Source organism: Pseudopodoces humilis, chromosome 2, assembly GCF_049639895.1.
Source record: "Pseudopodoces humilis isolate 2021_Gansu_Grassland_sample_001 chromosome 2, ASM4963989v1, whole genome shotgun sequence".
In the NCBI taxonomy this organism is placed as follows: Eukaryota; Metazoa; Chordata; class Aves; order Passeriformes; family Paridae; genus Pseudopodoces; species Pseudopodoces humilis.
The window spans coordinates 10,112,435-10,127,921 of record NC_142201.1 but is presented as its reverse complement, the minus strand read 5'-3'; the positions used below and the strand labels follow the sequence as shown (position 1 = coordinate 10,127,921).

Below are 15,487 nucleotides of genomic sequence, written 5' to 3'. Positions count from 1 at the left end.
CAGCAGAAGAAAGCAAACTATGGATTTTGCCTGCCAGAATAATATGCCAAAGTGAGATATAAGTAAAAAAATGAATAATGCTGAACCAAGCATCTGACAATATAAAATTTTAAAACCAAAATTATTCTAAAGAACACTAAAAGATAGTGTATAAACAAATCTTCTTTGGCCCTCAACCTTTCAAAATGATATAACAACTATCTTAACCTAATGCCCTGTGCAGATGACACTGGAATTATCACTTCTATCCATTCTGTTTTAAGGATATTTTAATTAGCAAGGCAGTATGTAATTCTACTTACTAAATATAATCAACATTAATTGAGGTGAAACTAACATGTTCATCATCTAGAAGGTAAAGAAGGCCAAATTTCTCAAAAATGGTTTAAAAGACTGGGGGAAAAAAGGAAGTATAAGAAAACAAGCGAAATTAATCCCATGAGACATCCACATATTTTCTTTAAAATGTCTTAGTGCAAAGTCTCAACAAAATGTACACAATTTTTCTCCCTCTGTTTCTAGTTTAGGCAAAGAGAAAGAATGTCAATATCTTCCTTACAATAAATCAGATTTTTTTTTTATGAGGAGGAAGGTAATGAGAAAAAAACAACAGAATCTTGTAATAGGGAATCCTAAACTCAGTTTCAAACTGAACTCAATGGAAATTTAGCACTGAAAAGTTTTGCACAGGCAGGGTAAATCTTTTATATTGAACAATGCTAAATCTAGAAGGCAGGTAATTACTTTAGAGCTGTATAATACAAAATTATTTTTTTGCTACTGAGTAGCTAAAATTTAGGCTTTTTTTCTCCTAAAACATGTATTTCCATATTTTTCTGTGTTTTCAAAGAAAAGTGATGCAGTGATGCAGTTTTGCTGACAAAACAATTGCATTAATGAGCTGTTCTTTTTGTTAAAACAACAGAGGAGCCTTTGATAAACTGAGAGCAGCAGCATTTGAGGCTCTCAAAAAGTTATTAGAGAAGTAACATAAGAAAAGGTGTGAAACAGGGTCGTCTTCTTCCTGGCAACCTGGAGCTTACTATGCAATTCCTTTATTCTCATGAAGTTTATATTTCAACCAACTTGTGTACTCTTACAGCACAAGCAACAGAAAGACAGAGAGATCTGCTTCAAATACCAGAGAAAATAGCAAATAATTTTCTTTTCTCCTCAATTAGTTATCTAAATATTTTACCCAATAATTGTGTTTATGGGATAAAGTAGCTGAAGTGACAACTTCACGTATTGCAGCCTAGCATCTGTCCTCTGTTCCTTGTTGAAAGGACTTAATACAGAATAAAGATCATGAGGCTTTCAACTTGAAAAATCAGTGTTTCTCATACCTTTTGTTTGATGATCATGTCGTTGATGTCATCAAGATCACCTACTTTCACTCTCTGAGATTTTATCTCTCGATCCAGTCGAGAAAGCCAGTCAGTGAGTTCTGCCCATGCCTTATTGAAATCAGCCAAGGCTGGAACCTCCAAAAGCACAGAAGATGGCATTTCTGTTTTGAAGGTGGTGGTTTCCTTGGTTACCCTGGTTTGTGTATCCACAGCAACAGTTTCACCAGGAGTTACTGAAAAAAAAAAAAAAAGAAAGCAAAAAAGAAAAAAAAAAGCAGCTAAAATTACTGAATAAATGAACTATGATGTTTATATCAGTATTTCAGAATTTATTCCATAGAACGGATAAGATAGAAAGAGGTCTATTTCTTGATATTATCTCTACTGAAAATATGAAAATCAAAACTAAAAGAAAATATGAATTCATTTTTTGCCCCACAGTATTTCTATTATAATATATGCTTTACATCCATCATTCTCAGCATATTCAAATTCCATCCTTAGAAGGCCAGCTGGACCTAGTAACACTAGCAAAGTTCACAGTGTAATATAAACCCCTCTCTAAAGGTCACTGAAAAATGAGCAATTTTCCAAAAATCTGGTAGTGTGGTCAGATCTTGCTATGCCAGAAGACAGATTGAAAAAAGTTGGTTGGACTATGCAACACATCATAGCAAGACCATGTATTTAGGAATCAGTTTCCTCCACTGTGCCCGAGTCACTCTGTAGCTGAGAAATTGTCTGACCAAAAACCTTCTCACTGTTATCACCAAGTGCTTCCCATAGGATCTGTGGCCAGTATGGAAGCTTATACTACAAGAAATTCAGCCTTGATTAATTGTTTACTTTTCCACCTCATAACTTAAAAATATTATGTGCTATTATTTGGATATTTGTGGATTTCTTTTTTCTTTCTTTTTTGGAGAAAACAGACACATCTTCTTAGTGTCTTTTCTTCATCTATTAGCTATGGGTTTTATATAATCTGTAAATTATTCATTGCTTGGAATGGAGAAATACCCAACACTGAAGCACAGTTTCTGTCTCTGCAGCAAAAATGATGAGAGGTGACACAGACAGATACCATTAGACAGAGAAGTATGGAACATAAAACCATTCAGAAGATCAAGACTGATCTTTTCTCCTTGATTTCTGCTGTTTACAAAGAGATGGCTATGAACTGTTGGGCTATTTTTGCCCTTCAGTTAATGATGCAAAAGCAATTCCTCATGTGCAAAATTATTGCAGATGAGGCTACACTAAATTATATTTTGTTATTTTTTTTCTCAATTTTTAAAAGGATGAACCAAAGATGAAAAACTAAAACAGAGCAAACAGAAGAAAACCTGGCATTGCTTCACTGAGGTTCTACAGTATTAGAAAAGAAACTAAATACCTACACTTTAGAATCTCTCTCTGAATCAGATGTTGAAACACCAATAACTGAACCAGGAGGGCTGAAATAAAACCTCTGTGGAATGTGTTCTACATTTTCTAGCATTGAAGCACTAATTTCTAAAGGTTTTTTGATTTTTAGGTGCAAAAAATACAGGTTTTTTGCATTTTTCCCAGTCTTCTAACAGAGTAAGCATTTTCCTGCCCTTTTCCTGTGAGATACCTTGTCTTCAACAAAAGAAAACCAAAACATCAAAACAGTGTTTTTGCCCCATGCACAGTAAGCTTTTTGTTTTCTTTCTTTCCTACTATTTTGAGAGTCAAATGGTTTTCCATTGACATTCATGATGTTACAGCAAAGTCTATCTGAAATATAAAAACCCAAGTTGTGGGTCAGAGTCCAACAATTTTTCCATAAAGCCAAGGCCTCATATTTCCTCTGTGACTTCAGAAATTCTTAGACAACAGGAAAACAGTAGCCTAATTTGCCATTCACATAGGTTAAACAGAAGTTGCCTCATTTCAGAGGAAATTTTTTTCCTCATCAGTATTCAGATAAATTGAAGAACAGTTTTTAAACTGGGACATCCATCAGTAGATTTAGGGTGTCTGAGACAACTGTCTGGCATCTCTTTGCATCTCATGTATTTTGACCTGAGTAAACAATCATGAGTTCACCAATTAATATCTATTTATTTATTTTTTCCCCCAGTGGCAGCCATTTCAGAAAAGGGTCTTCCTAATCTTCTAATGTTTATGGGTTAACTGATCTGGATTTTGGCTTATGGGTTTTGGGGTTTTTTATCCATTGGGCTGGTTTTTGTGTGGTTTTGTTTCATTATTTTTGGTGTTTCTTCCTTGATGTAGGTCTTTTATATCACAAAATATTACAAAAAAAAGATTGTAAGGTACAAGCAATCAGTCCAGTATAATATGTTCTCTAAAAACTTCAAGATCTACCACCATCTACTGTCATCTAAGGATGACAATGATCTGTTCCATTTCAACTGACGATTAGAATATTTGAGTTATCAAATTATTTATAAAAATATCCTTTAAAAAGTGTTTGTATAGTGTTTCACGTCTGACATTTATCTCCTCTCAGAACAAAAATGCCACTTAGAACAGTGTCTATCCCTTATTATGCTTTGGTTATGCTTGCATAGATATGACACAGTTCATTTAACATAACTGTACAAATGAGTGACTAAAAAGAATAGACAAATATAAATCAATATTAACAGCACAATATGCAGCCACAGATCTCATTCTGAAAAAATTTATCCAGAACTGCACTGACAGTTTCTGTGACTCAAAGGGGACAGTTTGTTGCTTTTGGTTTTTGTGGGGACTTTTTATTATTAGTTTGTTTTTGATTTTTTCTCAGGACAATGCATTTATAAATGCAGAACTTGAATAATTAAAATTTTTTTTTTTCAAATGTCTGAGTAATAAATTCCACCCCAATGAAACATTCCATAAAAACAGTAAAGGACTTAATCTTTCAACTTATTTGAAAGCTATAATGGTTCACTTCCATGATATGATAACCAAAAAGTCTATTAGAATTTAAGATATTAAACTACACAAATATTAATTTTTTAAGGTGATTTATCATTAGCATTTTCTGCTCTTTAACAAAGAAGAAAACAACACAGAACAATAATAGGAGAAAAATAAAACACAAAATAATAGGTGTGATTTTCAACTTGTTCTTAAACTTTGAAATACACTGATTAAATTGAAGGTATATTGGTAAATTTTGTATCTTTAAATTAATCGATAATGTTAAACTTGAAGAGTTAGAATAATTGGAATGCAACATGAAATTGAAATTCAAATATTAAATGCAAGCCCAACTAAAACATAATTAAGCCAATTGCAAAGAAAGAATTTTCCCTCCTTCTTTTACTCTGCTTATTTCAGTGTTATGTTTCAAGAGAGGGTCAAACTGACAAGTCAAAACAAACAAAACTACTTATTTAGGAGAACTGAACAGGAACTGAACAGTCAGGAAGAATGACAATGCTTTCAAAAGCTTCAAAGCCCTTCAAACACACTCTTTCAAGCCACAGTCTTTAAGCAGGACCACCTCAGTTCACAGGAATGCTCCTCTCCATCCTTCCAAATGCTTTTAGTGGTGATGAAGCTGTAACTGTGTAAGGTAACTGCATTTACTAGGTCAAAGCTTTTTGACAAAGAAGAAGCAACACATTAACTGGATGTGGATTTTAATTCAATTTGCATGTCTAGCCTGGGTTTTTAGTTCCATTGTTAGCTGCACCAATTAAGGGAGATGCCAGCCTTAAATCCTTCATGCAATGAATAGGAGTAATATACACCCACTAAACTTCATTCTGGTTTTAGTCAAGGAAACTGAATTTGCTATTTTAACACAAGCACCACTGACTTTAGTGGCAGATCAAGTAAGAATTCCCTCTGTGGGAAAATGAGCCATTCATTGGCTGAGACACTGTACACTAGGTTGGTTTGGCTTATTTCCTGGGAAATCTCAGTTTCATTTTACCAGCTCCCTGTCCTTGTGAGCTTGACTTGGAACAACTAAACTCCTCAACACCACACAGGTGAAATTCTGTCAGCTACTAAAATGCATTTTGCCTTTTTATTATTTTTTTTTTATATTTTTTTGTTCTTATGCTGGGGCACTGCAACGAGTTTTCTACAGAGTTAGAGCATCCATGACCGTATTCTTAAACTATAAACAGACTTCTTGGAGAGAGATCTGGAAAGACAGTTCTGAGACTGATTTATTTAGACTTGTTCCAGTGATAAATGGTCTCATCTCTGTCTGTCCTTCAACATTAAGGAAATAAAGTTAAGAGTACATTAAGTTCTCCCATTCAGTACAGCCTCTCCCTGCAAGGTGCTCACTGCCAGTAACACTTTTTGCTGAGGAGCTACAGCTACCCGACAGGTGTTCCAGCTCATAAAGGAGTTCTGAAAGGAAAATAATAGTGCCTGACAGAGCTCTGATTAAATATTATGAAAAATATAAATTTATTACCTCAAAAAAAAGCTCACCAACTCTGAAGTTTGAAAGCAAGGGATGTTTTTTTCTAGTGATCTGAACTCAAAATCAAGTCTTTATGTTGATCAAAAATTATTGCCAACAAAATTCCACCTACAGCTCTAAATGTAGAAAATATGAATCCTTAGAGCATTGTATCTCAAAGCTTACATTTTCTTAAAATTTTAATCAACTTGTAAAGACAAAAATCATGTTTCAAAGTGACTCTTTTCTATTTTAACACAACACCAATGTTTGATTTTCTTAGCCTTGAATATTTAGTAAAAAACACTTCCTAGAAAAAGAAGACTTGGTAACTGTATCAGGTCCATTTCATATCCAGTAATTTTTATAGACTATAAATGGGTAAAAGTTTTATTCCTAATTTCATGAACACTTAGAGAACATTCACATTATGTGTTACTGTTATCAGTTTAAAATACAAGTTAAGTGCTTAGCTACCTTTTAATTCTAGAAGTTCTTTATGACTCTTAAGTCATTATGGATTATATATAATTTTAATTATTACAGGTAGAAGAAGCTCATAGTTTATGGGATTATTAATTAAAGTTTAGATCTAAAATAGTCTTTGTAGTGAGATGAAGGGGATGAAACAAAAGACGCCTTAGAGGTTCAAAAGAAAGTATAAAGTCAAGGTTAAAAAGCTTAGGAGAAAAAGATTTACAGTGAATGTGTATTGCAATATTTGAAGAATAACCACAAAAGTTATGGTTTCTAAAATGTTACTGTCAATATTACTAGATTTTTAAACAGCGTAAGGACTTTAAATTTAGTAGAAAGATAAGTGCCAGCTTTCTCAGACTTTTCTTTCTTTGTCATAGGACAGATGTGGTAGGATTTTCTTACCATCCTCCTTTTTATATCTAGGAGTGTGGCTAAGCTGTTTATTTTCCAATGCATTTTTCCAAGTTCCTCCAAACATTACAGCAAGATGCTTTTATATGTCTTTCATTCAATGCAAAGAAAAACTCATCTATCACAAACACTGAATTGTGGCAGGAAAAAGAACACAGAGAATAGGTAGAGTCTACTTAACAATAAGAATTTCTGTGATTTAAACCACATAAGTTGGCTTCTGTGCATCATAATGTAAATAAATGTTAGGGTGAAGTAAAATTAGTGCTGCATAGCAAAAATTTCACATTGTGACCTGTTGCTGCAAAGAGCTTCTTCAAATACTTTCTGTGTATGTGAGATATCTAGACGTGGAATGTTAACAGATCCCTTGCTTATAAGAGGTACTGCAAAGTAATTTCCATGTACAGAAGTTAGAGTTTTAAAAAATTAGAGAATAATTCAGCAAACTGGACATATAAAATAGTCCATGTGCTCTGATGAGATGCACTTGTTGAGTGCTGGGGGATCTGGCAGCAATCATTGCAAGGATTCTTTTAACAAACTTTGATGGATCATGGCAAAAAAGAAATACCTGAAGACTGGAGGAAACCAAATGTCACTTCTGTCTTCAGAAAGGATAATATGGAGGATATATGTATGACAGCTTCACCTCAAACCCTGGGATAGCAATAGAGCTGTTGGCATCACAGCCTGAATTAGGAAGCTCATTGCCAACAGATGGACAGAGCTGATCCTTCCCCTCTGCTCAGCAACTGGAAAGCTGTATCCAGCTCTTGGATTCCTAGCACAAGGCGGCTGAAGAGAGACCAGTAAATGTCCACAATGATTAAGGGACTGAAACCTCTCTTATCTGCGGGAAAGCTTGAGAGACCAGGAGCTGTTCAGCCTAGAGAAGAGAAGACTTGGGACGGCGTCATGAGCTTGTATAAATATCTGAAGGTCGAGGCAGGCTCTTTCCAGCTGTGCCCACCAGTGACAAGAAAATGGCCACAACTGAAACACAGGAGGTTCCCCCTGAATATCAGGAAACACTCTTTGAGTAAGTCCTGCAATAGGTTGAATCAGAATCTGCACTCTTGGAAACACTCAAAAGCCATAGAAACATCATCCTGGGTAGCCTCCTCCAGATTATCCTGCCTGAGTGGAGGGTTGGACCAGATTACCTCCAGAGGTCCCTTCCAATCTCAGTCTTTCTGTGGTCCTGTATAATTACGTTCTCAAACACTCTCTAAAAAACAAATTGGAAATAATGTAACAACTGAGAACTCTTTGGGAAGGAAGCAGCTAAGAAAGAAGATAACACATGGGAATAATCCTGGCAGAGTGTATGTAAAGAATTCAATTGACTTCTCTACATGTGGTGGAAAAAACTTTAAATCTGCAGCATTTGATCCTAATTAGATTATGACTCGACCAGGGACAAGCAGTATAAAACCAACTGAAGATTGTAATATATATCTGTAAACAGAGGTAGAATTAATCTGCTTGGACCTATTGTTCCATTCAAGCCTTCCTGAAAGATAAACTGCTCTAAAGTTCAGTCTCCTTTTAGTAATATAGCATTGTCATGGCATTCTCCAAGAACCTTTCCTTAGGCAAAATTCAGCATGATTGATGGGGCCACTAAAAATTGAAAAGCAAAAGGCTATGGTATGAATGGATCACTTTTAGTGAGTGTGAGAATTAAGCAGACAGAAACTAAAAAAAGGTAGCCCAAGAACTTTTCATATACTTTCTAAAAAAAGCACTATTATTTATAACACTACACAAGACACTTATTTTTTTTCCAAAGGAAAAGTGTCTTTTTCAGTGAGCAGTTGTTACAAAAGGGTTTCATGAAAATGAATGTTTTGTACTACAGAAGTTGGGGTGCTTTAAAATCCAATTCTGTCACATGCATTGCCTTATAAAAAACATTGTGACAACATCTGTCACAAATGATGCAAGCACCTCTCAGTATTCCTTTTGTCACTAAAAGTAACAAGTTCCTTGATTTAGTATGCAGCTTTCAATTGGATGACAATCTATATGACAATTTACATTTCCAGTGTACTGCTATTGGCATGTAACTAAATTTTCGCAGCTAATTCTCTGATATAAGGAAATGAACATACTACTGGCAACTCCAGCATTTACAGTCTCATAAAAATCACCTCTTCTAATTTTTGTAAGATCTATATATTGATTTAACAGGCATAAATTGCTATCTTATCCAAGGGGAACTCTGGAAAAAAAGGTGTAAAAAATTGAACACAGATATAAAATAACAAGAAGCCAGTTGAATTCTAAGTATCTTGTAGTTAAAAAAAAATAAGTATCGTAACAGGTTTAAGGAAGCTGTGAAATAATCAGAGCTCAGTTATTAGCTAATTTAACAGAATTACAGAATTCATGCAAAAATGTCCAAGTCTACCCTTATTCTTCAAGTGGAAAATTTTGCAGGATTAAAACCAGCTGTTCAAAGGCAACGTCATCACTGTCGCTTTGTTTTGACAAAAGAATTACTGAGATCACTACAAGCACCTTCTGTTCTTTCACCACAATTGTAAAAATATCTTGCCAGGCGCTTTGTGAAACCCTTGTCAAGTTCTCTCATATTATGCTTACTTTTCAGGTCAAACTGATATCTATTTTAGTTTCATCCTATGAAGAATTGCCTTTGGGAACTTTAGTGCCGTCTGACCACCAATCTACTGTTAAAAAAAACATCTTCTTGCCTATCTTCACCACTGCATGTCCCCTGCTACTCCACACTGATACAAAGAGAGCAGTCTGGTATTTCAGTGATAAACTTCATATATATCAGACTAAAGAATTTTACAGTTGGGATAGAAGAGGTTTTCATTTGCCATCTTTTCCTCCTTTTAACATTCTATGCTTCAAGAAGCAAGACCTTCTGTCATTGTCTCATGTTCTCTGACTAGAAACCTTAGAAGCAATTCTGAACTTTGTTCCTCATTCCCTGTAGCCTCCACTCTGCTCACACTCCATGGCTGGCTGTTCCTCTGCAGAGCAGTCACAACAGAAATATGAGGATGTCAAAGACTCAGGCAGGGCATGACCGGGATGTCCCTGAGCACTGCTCCCCTCACCAGGAAAAGGCTTCCTTCACTCTTTTAGAGACAAGTTAACAAAGAGCAGACAGGACAAGAGGATTGTGTGCAGAATGACCAATCCCCTTTCTACTACTCTAGCAAATTAAGGAGATTTTCACACAATGTAATTGTCAATAGGCCAAATTACTATACAAAAAGAAACAGAATAGAACGATTACTGCTTTTTGCAGGCTGATGCTATCTGGATAGTGAAATATCATAGTAATTTGGGTTGTTGTAACAAAAAGAAGTGGGTGAGAGAGAGAGGCTTAAAACGTTATAAAAAAAAGTGATTTAAAAATAGAAATGTAGAAACTGAGGCAGAAAAACTGAAAAAGGGCATAAGCTATCATTTTATTATGGATACCCTTTTTCTAGGAACTCTACTCCTTTTTCCATATCTTCCAGAATAAATTAATCTAAATTTTTGATTCTATTTGTGTTTTAAAAAATGATAGTTACCAGATATTTTGATAATTACCAACACTTTATTCTGTTACAAAGATTATTGGAGTCATATAAAATAGTCCAATCATAACTGTAACTTAGTTCTGTGCTCCCACCTGATATAGGTTATCAATAATAGTCTGAAGAATTCTACAGTATGCTATCATTTACATTTTCATGAGATTTATTTAAATTAAATCTGGCATAGCCTGCTGCTACTAACTATTGATCAAGACATTAAATGAAAGAAAACAAGCTACAAAGCTTGCTCCTCAGAAGAAAACACCAGATCATATTTTAAAAATGGAATAGGTGAATGTGGTTCTTTGAAAGACTAATGATAGCATTAATGTTATTTACATCATAAATCTTGACAGCCGTTCTTCAACAACTTGTTACAGAATAGAAAAAGTAGACCTTGGTTCCATATTGTCTTTAATAACAGCAAAGCAGCCACCTCCTGTCTTGACTTTCTGATTTATGTTTCCTCATAGGTATGAGTACAATAAAAATTTTTTGTAACTCAGAGCAAGTTACATTTAATCAGCTGAGCCCTGAAAAAAAAACCAAGTAGAAGTTCACATTCCTTTTGTAAACTGCACTGTCACACCTGTTTATTACAGATTTTTCAAAGAGGAACCTACTGCCAAATCCCTGGAAGAGGATGTTAAATATAAAGGTGCAACCCTTGGTTTTATTCAAATTAGGCATTTATGGCTTAAGTATATTTTGCATATATTTTTCACCTGTCAGAAAAACCAGAAGCGAATCCTCAAATCAAGACCTGTTATAAAGATCAAAATAGAAACTCTGAGAATAACAGAGATTTGTGTTTCTAAACTTGCTTATTATGTTTTTATTCATGCAGCTCGGAAGGCAGAGTGTCAGCTTTTTATATAGATGCTTTTCATTACTTCTCCCTGTTGGTGTTACAGCACATGCTGTGAATGACCTCCAGAGATTCCTGAAGCTATATGCAGAGAGAAAATTGAATCTGAAAGCTTTATTAGACAAGTTTGTCTTCAGCTTGTGTCTGATGTCAGCTGTATTGAAAAATAGAACTGCTTGTGAAACTGGGTCCTGACCTTGAAAAATCTCCAATCAAGTGCTAACAGATTCAGTTTTGTGCCATATTGTTATTTGCTGGATGTGTCACATATGTGAGAAGTAAAAAAGCTTCTTAACAGAAACCAGATGGGATGATTAGACACTTCTTACCTGAATATAAAGGGGAAAACAGATATATGGCAATTTACACATCATAGGACAATGTCAGGCTGGCATCTCTGAACCTCTTTATTACACGAGTCTATAAAGTAAAATGACTCAACCCCAAATCTACTAAAATTATTTATATAAATCATTATTTATTCCTTCATCCAAAAGAAAAGCTAAAGACAGTAATCTGTTCCTTTACTAATTCACTTTATACAAGCATGAGCAGCCTTTGTTAGGCCAGCTGACTAAAGGAGGAACCTACTGTTACTGGTCTCTGATAATTTAAGAGCTCAGGGTATTCTCTGTGATACCTCCCTACTGCATTTTTACCTATTCAATTTCCCTCTTGCATTTTATTTTTGTAAAACTCTTCATAGCATTAAACCAAATTATGGCTAATATTAAAAGTTGACATTTCCTTTAGAGTCAACATGCACAAGTATCAGAAACTACATGGTTCTAGACTGTGATCATTACTGGAAATAGTATTTCTCTCTACTACAACTCATGAGAGTGATCTTTACTGGTGTTCTATAACCAAAGTGAGACAAAATGGACTACTGGCAGTAGCACTGCCCTCTAATTCAGTGTAGAGCTACTTGTCCCAACAGTTACATGCTGTGGATTTTTAACTGTTCAACCCTCTGGAGAATGGTTCTAGAAAATTAGGTATCTACTATACCCCTCATGAAAACTTTTTAATAGCTGATAGAAAACTTCGTTTAAGTAGTGCAGACTATGTGCAAAGTAAGTTTAATATCAACATTTAATCTCAACACAGGCGTTCATTAGTATTGAAAACATTGTAGATGCACACACCCATTGTTCAGTCTTTCCCAAATAATTATTTTGAGTATTCTTGGTGTCAATTACACTATGCCAGTTGCTATAAACAATATAGACACTCAAATATCTGATTTTACATTTGTTTTTAATTTACCCTTTGAATACACATATTGTAATATTCTCAGGTGCACAAGGAGTTTTAAAACTAGCTTTTGGAAATTCTGAGAAACAGTGTTGAACTTCAGCATATGTGCTCACCCAAACAGTGAGCATTATGCATAAGCAATGACTGCTTCAGAGCACATTAGCTCTGAAGTATGAAAAAAAGAAAGTGTATCTAGTGCTCATTTTTTGCCCAAAGCAAGTTGTTGTCATTCATTTTGTTTCTTACATTTCTGTCATTGTCTCCTGATTATCTCTTAAATACAAATGGTTTGTTTGTTTTTAAAGAGGCAGTGGAACAATCCTGCTCTGAAGTCCTTGGAAATTAACATATTTCAATGCTTACAGTTTCCTGGACAAAGAATCCTTCATCTGAAAATATTAAACCAAATCTAGTGTCAGATATTTATCAGGATAGTTTTCAAAATGCAGGATACTGTTATGTCCATGTGTACATCCCCCTGTTTTAGAAATAACCAATATGGAATAATAAAAAACTCAACTATGCATTTTGAAGACAAAAGAAAATTCTAGATGCATACAATACATCTAGATGCATTAGCACTACAGAAGCACTTTCAGCTTCTGAGCTAAGTGGATTTTAGTTTTAAACCTTAGGCTATTTGATCAAGGTATGTATTTTCACATACATGCTTTTGTTTAGGGCTAAGTTTCCTCAAAAAACCTGGACTCATGAACAGTTTATTTTTATATATAGTACCAGAAGTTGTTCCTTATGTTATATATTGCAAGCAGTGAATATGAATCCCAGCTGCATTAAGCCACAGCGGTGCATACACAGAGTAACTGATATTTTTCAAGAACTGTTGTATATGATCTTACAAGCCTTGAACAAAACAGCATGACTAGTCCAGGTGGGGATTTGCCTCACAGAGAAATAAAAAACAAACTGTATTTCCCAGACAGAAGGAGACATGCTATACTCTTGCATGTAAAATACCATAGGATAAGCAATGAAACTCTGTTTTACTACTTTCTCCACATTCACAAATTTCACTATTTTAATTCAAATCCCAAGACTCAAGGTATTATAGACTCTGGAGGTGACTGACTGCTGTGAATATTTTTTAGAACCCAGATGAATATATGGGCTAATAAGTGATGAGCTCTCTCCACCACCATTACTGCTGGTGAACTTCAGCTCACAGGCCTCACACTACAACTTGAGTCTAATGGACTCAGCATGACACCTCACTCCTGCTCCATTCTTCCTCATCCATTCTAAATCCTGAAAAGCTTTCTTCCCCTCTACAGGGAAGCCTAGTCTTTGGCTCTGTGTCTGCAGTGTCTGACTACTACTCCTAAAGCAAGTTATACTGAAAGCACAGAAGGACATTGATTGTAGACATTTGAAGAGAGATACCTAAAGCTGATGGTGAGCTCTGGTGATGCAGTATTAGCTTTCCTCAAATTATTTGTAGTAAGTGTACAGCACCTAACCATGCATATACAGCTTTTCTGTCAAATGCAACCCACTATAATCTGTTAAACACAAGCAATCATTTTTTCTCTATATCTGTTTTCAGACCTCCTACAAACAATGCTCCAAAATAAGATTTATAACTTTTTAAGTTTAAAGGGACAAATTATAACTAATTTCAGAAGAATTTTCACCATTGTAGCTCATTGTAATTCTCACTTTTTTTCATTTCACAGTCACGTGTTTTTCTATTTCACTTGATTAGGCATTTCATACAAAAAAAAAGAGACAGAAAAAGGGACAAAAACTTATGTAAGCAGTCAAGAGAAAAAAAGAAATTGCTTGTACACAAAGAACTGTTCACTGAATAAGTAAAACTGCAAGACTATTAAGATAATATATCACTCACAGTTTTATTAGATGAATATGTAAAATGTAAAATTAGTTGACTGAGTACTTTCAGCTGGATTCATTTGTAGTGTTAAAATTTCAGCAACTTCAAGTATAGCACAACTGAAAATAAATACATATCCTTTTAAAGAAATTGTATTTTCAAGGTAGATCTAAATACAAGTGGCCGAAATTTTCCCTGGCATCTTACTGGAATGAAGACAGATTATGGAAAATATCTTTCTCCAGAACAAGCCAGGAGTGCCTCCCACCCCAGAATGCATTCAGAGGGGTTTACAAAGCAGTGTGTACCTTTGCCTAACTTACTAAGTAAATACAGTGATAGCACTTCAGTACAAAAGAAGAAAAAGAAGTCATATGAATGCTAATGACACTATTAAAAACGAATGTGTTTTCTGGAAAAACACATTCCAGAACTGCATTTCTCTCTGTTTAAAATGTTTTCAAACTGCTGGCTAAGCAATGCATCAAGGTATTTGGATAGAGACATTCACACTGTTTCACGTTATCCTGTCAAGTACAGACAGCAAGAGTGATTTTCTTCCTGATTCATCTTATTTTGGAAGTCAATCTTTGCTAAGGTTTTAGGCATACCCTTCAGCTAAGTACATTTTTTGAGCTGGAGAAGTAATTCTTGTTCCTTATGCCTGAGGGCACACCGGACTGGTGGAATATCAATAAATACTTTTTAATGCTTCTTCTGCCAAAGAAGCTATAATATGCAGATCTAGAAATAATTACAGCTAGGGTGCTTTACCTCTGTAAGAGCCACCAGATGGAATTTATTAAGATTCTCTGTCTGAGTTCCTGTAACCAGACCAGACCAAATGATACCTGACAAGGCAGTAGAGATGAGCCAGTTACGTCTTCATTCCCTGGTCTCAAATACACATGTTAATATTATTCAATCCTGATGTCCCTAAAAGTCCCTATAGGATCAGGAAGTGAATAATTGTCAACAGGAGATAGTGACCTTCCTTCACAAAACCCTTCCAAGATAATTTTGTGTATCTTTCTCTACAAATGACCTTTAATGAGATTGTTTAGCTTTTGGGAGGCTTGGTTAAAGCTGGCTCTCCCACAGCCAGTTTGAGTCCCTATGGTACATGAGAATCAGCAGCAGAGTAAATAAGGCCATAAAAAATATCTATAACATGAGTGGTTAAAATAACTGCAGAACTTATACTACAGGATGACTAGACCCATGACATTCAATTTCTTCCCTCCTCTCCTCCCATTCTTTTAAATGCAATACAAAAATACCTTAGTAGCAGAT

General features: G+C 35.0%; 1 protein-coding gene across 9 annotated transcripts in view; it reads right to left on the bottom strand.

Annotated features, from left to right (window-relative positions):
* Nucleotides 1–15,487, bottom strand: part of DMD (dystrophin) — a 1,137,330-nt gene that overhangs the window by 313,527 nt on the left and 808,316 nt on the right. For all 9 annotated transcript variants that reach the window (XM_088068904.1, XM_088068916.1, XM_088068923.1 and 6 more), the window contains one exon: nt 1,347–1,582. In XM_088068904.1, coding sequence (XP_087925030.1) covers nt 1,347–1,582 — 236 coding nt within the window. The remainder of the gene's footprint in view (nt 1–1,346; nt 1,583–15,487) is intronic.